The sequence below is a fragment of the Grus americana genome, unplaced genomic scaffold (assembly GCF_028858705.1).
Source record: "Grus americana isolate bGruAme1 unplaced genomic scaffold, bGruAme1.mat scaffold_569, whole genome shotgun sequence".
NCBI lineage: Eukaryota > Metazoa > Chordata > Aves > Gruiformes > Gruidae > Grus > Grus americana.
This window is the reverse complement of record NW_026561806.1, coordinates 44,940-52,472: the sequence shown is the minus strand read 5'-3', so window position 1 is coordinate 52,472 and position 7,533 is coordinate 44,940. Positions and strand designations below refer to the sequence as shown.

Below are 7,533 nucleotides of genomic sequence, written 5' to 3'. Positions count from 1 at the left end.
TCTGCAGCCAGTCCAGAACAGTGCAGTCCCCCCAAACTTTGTGTCCTTCTCCCATTCCCTGAGCAGCTGTCATTCCAGAAGCCACCAAGGAATCTCATAGTGCCTCACAGTGGCAGGAGAGCAACTGGCACTTCACCTCAGAGTCGACTGAGGGAGGGGAGCAGGAGGGACTGGCATCAGGTAAAAAGCCAGGCAGATTCCCAGGAGGTGCCATGGGATGCCATACAGACCTCCCGAACAGGCACGCGGTTGCAGAGACACTGCCTCAGAGACCATTTTGCGGTAAGGTGGGGCTTAGCAGAATGCAAAGCAGCATTAACCTTCTAGATCAAGATGCTCGAGCCCACTTAAGTGTCTCAGCGGAGCTCAAGGGAGAAGGGTTGGATGGATTTGGAAATCACGGTGCATCTCAACAGCTTGACATGAAACCAGTAAACTCGACTCACCTTTTCCCTCCTCCTTGCCCCAATGCCCTGAGAACATCTGGCTGGGCTTGGAGGACCCAGGCTGTCAGCTGAGAGAGAGAGAGAGAGAGAGAAGCCAGCAGCTTCCTAGCCTGGCCTCCAGCTGGGAGCCCAGGGATGGGACACACAGAGCAGGACCGAGAGCCCTGAAACGCTCCTCCAAGGTCATGCTGAGGCTGCACGTTCTGCCCAGTGCTGCCACCCCAGCTAAAAGCACAGCCTGTCAGGTTTTCACAAGGGAAAGGCCCAGCAAAGTCTTCTTTCATAATGCCCCCCACACCCCAAAAGGCCGTGCTGGCTGCACAGGGAAGGTGTCGGCGCCTCTGCTTTTGCAGATGCTGTAGCCAGCCTCTGACCGAGTCCTGTAGCCTCCAGTGATGCTCCTCCCCCCGGCCTCTGCCTGTGAGATGGTCCAGGAGGTTTTAAAAGAGTCAGCCTGGCTGTCCAGGGAGCCATCTCCTTCCCGGTCCAGCTGTGATGCTCACTGCTTGCAGCCATCGGGAGGACGGACTTTGAGAGCATGACAGACCAGGTGACTAGCTCCAGGGCCTGTCCACAGCTGGGCTGGCCAGGACCCTGCTCCCCGCTGAGCTCTTTGCAGGACCACCGCTGAAACCAAAAGCCATGCCAGCAGGTCTCAAACTAGACTGTGGCTTTTTGTTTCAGGATGCTGTTTTACAGGAAGGCAGGGGCTGGATGCAATCTCTCGACCTCCCCACTGGGAGCCGTTTGGCTTCTTGACTCTTCCAGGGGTCCACACAAAGGCTCGTGGAAAGCAAGGCTCCCCTGCAGCGTGGGCCCTGCGCCCAGCTGCCTTTCAAGCAGTCAAAGGAGAAGTTTGGTTCCTACCCAGGACAAGGTCTCTGAGAAAGGGGAGCTTCGCCTAGCTACCTTCTGCTGGGATGTGCTTTCCACTGGAATTTGCTGCCTGGAGAGCTGCTTATTTATTTCTTGAAAGTTGTCAGGCTTAGTTCCGGGAGGATGGGGGCTAATCTGTGCTTTCGTAAGAATAATACAAGACCTGAGCTTCCAACTTAACTCTTGACTTTTATCTTCAGCACAACCGGATTTTGCCTCTTTTCCCTCACACCCGTGGAGGCTCTGCGTGATTTACCCTCCCTTGGTAAGAACAGGAATGGCTCTTGTCTCTGGGCAGCAGCCTCGTGCCGAACGATGCCCTGTACCTTGCCTCCCCAGCCGCCCCTTAAAGTGCTCTTGCTAGCATCTTTCTCCCTAACTTTCTGGGACTGTCAGTACTCCATCAAACATTTTCTATGCTTCACCCTAGAAGTGGCCGTGCATTTGGGTGCGGGCTACTTCCAAGCCTGATGCCTGTGAATCAAGTTTGCTCTCTAAGCAGCCAAGCAGTCCCCTGCCAAATCGTTCCCTCTCATGCATGACCTTACAAGAGACACTAGCAAGCCCTCCCACAGCTTGCTGCAAAGCTGGCTGAGTAGCTGCTTCTAACAGAAGGCTTCTACTTCCTTCTTTCTCCTCCCCGAGTGTGTGGGCCTGGAGGAAAACAAAAATACCACCTCGACCCATAAGGGGCTTGCAGATGCCAAGAAACAAATGGAGGAAGGTGCTTACCCCATGCCAGCGTCTGGATCTTTGCAGAAGGTATCAGCATCAACCCGAATACGGCCCCTAGATGCAGCAGGCTCATGAGGATGATATTCCTCCAGACGTATCGCATGGGGGGCTTGGGGCCCTCTTTCTCCCGGTAGGTCTCATCAAAGATATCGTCTATCATGCCCCGGTCTCCTGCCAGCTCCTCGTGATTGAGGAAGTCCTTCTCCGTGACGGCATCTCCATTCCTGGTCACCCGGGAGGTGACGGTGCCGACGGTGGTGCTGGAAGCGGAGGAGAACTCCTTCGAGAGGTGGCAACGGAGATTTTCAAGAAAGGAAAAAGGGAAAACAAAACAAGAAGTTGGTGGTTACCAATGCAGGGAATAGAAACACGAACAGCTAGGCCGGCAGTACCAAAACTCGTAGCCTGCAGTTTCCCTGGCAGGCTCCGTTCTTTCAGCTGAGCCCCTGGCACCAAGAAGAGCCCGCTCTGGCCCCATGGAGTCATGGCCTGAGAGGGAGGGGGCCTGATCTCTCTGAGGAGAGGAGGGGAATGATGGACAGCGTGCAGAAAGTAAAGCAAAAGACTTGAAAGCCAGTCTTTTTTCCACCAGTGGCTTTGGTGAAATCCTTTGCAGGCTGCAAGGATTTTTGTTTTCCTTCAGTTTTATTAGTGGGCGTTTTTAGGTGGGCTTGCGGTCTGGGCTTGCGCATAAGCAGACAACAATAAAGGAAATCTTGTGAATGAACAAAGAGGTGGGAGAGGAATATGGTCTGAAACACGGTTTTATTATAAATCATTGGGCTGCTCCAGATATCCTGCCTCTCTGTGTCCGCCCAATCCCTAGGTCAGCAATGTCAGCAAGAGCCACAGGGAGATTCCTCTGGGGTGCCTTCTCATCTCCCCTTGCCTCACCTTCCAGGCTGGGACGTGGCAGCCCCGACATGCTCGGAGATAGTGGACGGAAGCAGTCGAGCAGTGTGCTTCCAGTTAAACGTCCTATCCCATAGCTGCTGCTAAGCCTCTTATCCCTCTCCCGCTTTCCACCCACAGGCAAACTGAGGCACGGGAAGACAATCCTCTGAGCCGAGGCCACCAGCGTGCAGAGAGGAAGTTTTAAGCAGCAGGTTGGCTCAGCCTGGCTCCCGGCGCCCTCCTGTAACTGCGACACCACATTCCCTCTGCACACGCTTGTTTGCCCCGGCTGAGTGACAGACAGCCTGCCCGATCAGGCATGCATGACGAAAGGAGCAGGCAGGACTGACCCTAATGAGACCGCTCACTGAACCCTGAATCACCGATTTCCATCTCCATCTCTTTGGCAGGCTCGAGCCCAAAGCGCCCAACGGGGCTCGACCCCGGGGGTGCCAAGCACGTGGGACGCCAGCGGCGGGAGGGCACGCCGCCCCCATCCCCTCGCCTCCTGGGAACCTGCCCGAAGGACTCGTCCCTCTGCTAGCCGCACCGCCGCCTCCACGTGCGAAGGGGCAATAAAGGTCAGCCAGCAGGAACGGGAGAGCCGGGACCGCGGGAGGGAGCATGGCCAAGCTGGGAAACCTCCTTTCCCCATAGAAATCTCTCCTGAATTAGCAGCAGCTTCCCACCCAGGCACCCAGATTCATAACAGACCACCGTCCCGCCATGGCCTAGTTTCCCGGGGGAGGCATTAAAATCAGGCCAGGCGGCTTACGTGGCCACCCCAACTCCTCCCTTTCCCAAGGGTAGAAACTAGAGGGTTACAGACATACCTTCCTACGGGGAGGAGCTGGCAAAGCTGACAGATTCCCCACATTTGGGAAGTAAAATGATCTCTACAGGGGGAGCCCTCTAAGTTTTTCCTTCTGGAATCAGAGGTTAGGAAGGAAAAAACCTGGACACGAAGCAGCCTGCTGCTTTCACAGAACCCAGGCAGCTGCTGCTGAGCTCGGGAGCGGCTCCACTGCATCCCAGCTATAGGCTGTCTCTGCCTGCTTGCCTAATTAATGTTTAGAGGCTGTGATACTCTGAGCTGCTGGAGAATTTAGAGGCAATACCCCCCCTCCAAAAAAAAAAAACCAACCAGCCATGAGAAACATCTTCTCATCCAGAGATTAGGCAAGGAAAAATCCTGCCCGTTCCAAAGCGTCAGATATTCTCATCTGGCATTTTGGCAGGAAGGCACCATTTTCTTCCTTGGCTGGAAGACAATCTACCAAAAAGACCTAAGACTTGTCTATGCAGGAAAAATTCCCAACAGAGATCTGGTGGTATAATTAGACGGGCAACGCTCCCCATATGGACATGCTGCTTCCAGAGTAAGAGTGTGGGCTTGGAGTTGCAGTTTTCCTCCTCTGCGATAGCTTATGTCACTGTCAAAGTTACACAGGGGCAGAGGAGGAGGAGGAGGAGGAGGAGGGAGAGGGCAAAGGAAGTAGCAGAGAGGAAAAAACCCTCTTCTTCCAGAGTCATAGGAGCCACATGAGGAATTTTACCAGCAGACCTATGCTGCTGGAATTACACTGATATAATGGAACCGGTCATTTCTCACATGTAAACTAACCTGAAATCAAAAGGGCTATAAAGCAGCTGTAAAACACAGCTCCACCATTACAGACTTGGCAGGGGGAGCCTGGGGGGAAGAGGGAGGGCGAGTGGGCAGCTATTTAGCTGGAGACCGGGGAAATGAGGAGGAAAGAAAGCGGATTTTTATCCCCTTATGGTCCTAGTGGCTCCTGCGGCTCTCCCTGAGGAAAATGGGATGGGGACTGATCTGGGGTCTAGAGCTGAGAGGGGGAGGAGGCCAACTAAATCATTTTCATCAGCTCTCCCTCATTTCTGAATGACTTTGCAGCTCTCATCTGCAGAACAGATGTGCTCCCCCATCTCCACCCCCCCACCCCCCACCAGCATTGAACACGCCATAGGTGATCCTGGCACCCAGCCAGCTTATACAACCAACTGCAGCTCAAAGGCTCCGGTGCTGGGTTCAGCCTAGGGGCCCCAGGGCACTCCATCTCGGGTCCACTATATTTGAATATGCCCAGCGTGACCCAGGGACAGGATTCTTTCCAGCCTCCAGGATATGCCCCAAAATACGTGCCAACACCATGAAACGTGGTCTGAGCACGCTGCCCTTGGCATCCGTTTCGGGTGCGGAGAGGAGGAAAGTGCTTTCCATCACAGCATCCCTGGAAGGTCACGGCACCTGCACAAAAGGGCCGGGGGAGATCCTGCGTGCTGGCCACAGCCCAGAGAGCAGGGCTGTGATTTACCTCCACTCCTCTGCATAGGCAGGAGGGGGAAGGATGAGAAGGCGGGAGCGGGAATACCAGAATCAAGCCCCTGCCTCCCCTCAGGCAAAGGGTGGCTGCCAGGAGGGGCAAAAATAAAAAAATCAAATCTGTAAAGATCCAGCAACTCTACCTGTCTTCCTGGTGCCGGGTTGTTACCAAAAATGGGCAGTCTCCCCATTGCACATTTGCTTGGCTCAGGCAATGCGGACACAGTCATTCATTTCATCTGGGCAGCTGGCCGCTTTCACCTTGCGTCTGTCCTAGAGACGCTCCCTGCTGCAACATTTGCCTTAAAAATGCGGCAAGTGAAAGCCCTTTACTTATTTAAAAAAAAAAATAAGAGAAGAGGAAGAGAAGGGAAAAAAAAAAAAAAATCACAGCCTGAGCATTACTAAAACCCCCACGACCTCTTGGCACAAAAGACCTTCCTGAACAGCCCTCACCAGCACGCTCAGGCGGATGTTTTTAAGATAAACCTGTGTTTTATGCTCGGTCTATCCGAGGGCAGAGACTCCGCGGGGAGATAATCCCAGCGGCGGCGATCCCCGCTTCATTCACGGTCTTCCCGCGAGGCTTGGGTGATGTCTCAAGTGAGCACCGAATGACTTCGCCTCACGGCTGAGAAGCGGCACAGAGAGGACACGCGCGCACACATACGTGTGCATACGTGGATGTGTGCGTGCACGGACACGCGTGGATGCCCAGACCTTCTTCCCCGAGACAGCAGCAGCGCACCACTGCCGGAGCTGCGGAGGTGAAGGGGCGAGGGCAAGACAGAGCATCCGCACCCCCGGGCCCACCGGCTGCCCCCCGCTTACCTCCTCCTGCAGCAAGTGCGCAGGCATGGGGCCGCCCTGTCTCTGCTCCTCGGCGGCGGTACGCGGGCGCGCAGGTCCCCGGCGGCGGTGGCGGGAGGAGGCTGGCTCTTGTCGGCCCCTCGCCCGGCGAGCTGTGCGGCTCAGGGAGGCGGGCGCGGAGGTATTTAAGCGGGGCTGCTGGCTTGGCGGCTGGCGGGGCCGGGCTCTCTGCGCCCCGGCCTCCCGGTGACCCCCTGCCCGCGGTTGGGATGCGCGGGGTCAGCGCGGCGAGTCGCGGCGGGGGCCCGGCTCTCGGCGTGCCCGGGAGGGGAGGGGAGGGGAGGCGGGGAGGGGAGGCGAGGCGGGGAGGGGAGGCGGGGCGGGGGGCGGGAGAAAGGAAGGAAGGAGGGATGGATGGATGCTGAGGAAGAGGAGGATGGCGAGGGCCAGGCTCTCTCATGATGCCTGCCTGCCTTTTTTTTTCTTTTTTTTTTTCTTTCCTCGGTTTTTTTTTTTCCCCCTCCCCCTCGCGAGCCGATTGGCTGCAGGAAATTTGGTGCCACCTCGGCCTGCCCTCACCATTGGCTGCCCGCAATCTGCTGTTCGCTCCTCGCGGCGCGCACCCTGCGCGCCCGGTTCCGCGCCCGCCGTGGGGAGCGCAGCGCGGCCTGCGCGGGGGGTGCTGCCGGCCCTCCGCATGTCCCCCTTCTCCGCCGCGGGGGCTGCCCCTGATGAAGGAGGAGGCGCCCGAGGGGTGATGGAGCCCCAACCCCTTCCCCAGCTGGCTGCGGAGTGCGGCGGGGCAAGAAGGGGCTTCAGCGTAAAACATCTGCTCCGTACAGGGGATCTGTATGGGGAGCATTATATATGTATGTAGATATAAATCATACCTCTCTGCAAAGAAAAGCACACCCACAACTGTATATCCGGATAGGCATGTATATCTGTGTGCGGTTTATCTCGGGAAGCAACAACAGTCTGGAAAACGTTGGCTGTTGATGTTTTAAAATGAATCCTGGCCATTTCCCACCAGAACACAGTTCCTTTGGGGCAGAGAGCAGAAGGAAAAAGCAGCGGCTCAGTTTGCTATCAGCTATTTTCCATAACAACCTTCTCGCCAGCCAGTAATGCCAGCAACAGGAAAATCCAAGCTCTGTCCCAAGGAGATGTCCACCATTAAAAGTGAAAAAGAGAGCCCTTAGAAATAAAACCTCGCTGGTGGCAGAGCCTGGAGGCAGATCTCCTAACCCCACCGTGTGGTCACCGTGCCAGGCACCCTCAGCTGTTTGGCAGCAAGGCTTGGGGTGCCCTAGTGCCATCCCCCTGGCCAGGACCTGTTTCAGCTCCTTCCCTGTCTCATGGTGTGCCCCGTGTTCAATCTCTGCCCCCCCCCCCCCCCGGCCCCCGGCCCTGCTGACACATGAGTCA

At 56.2% G+C, this 7,533-nt stretch overlaps 1 protein-coding gene across 1 annotated transcript; it reads right to left on the bottom strand.

Annotated features, from left to right (window-relative positions):
* Positions 1–1,763: 1,763 nt before the first annotated feature.
* LOC129200852 (stearoyl-CoA desaturase-like) lies at positions 1,764–6,446 on the bottom strand. The gene is made up of 2 exons (XM_054812103.1): positions 6,127–6,446; positions 1,764–2,337 (listed from the first exon to the last, which is right to left on the bottom strand). Exons 1-2 carry the CDS (start codon positions 6,151–6,153, stop codon positions 1,942–1,944), a joined length of 423 nt encoding a protein of 140 aa, XP_054668078.1. The 5' UTR covers positions 6,154–6,446; the 3' UTR covers positions 1,764–1,941.
* Between the last annotated feature and the right edge of the window lie 1,087 nt (positions 6,447–7,533).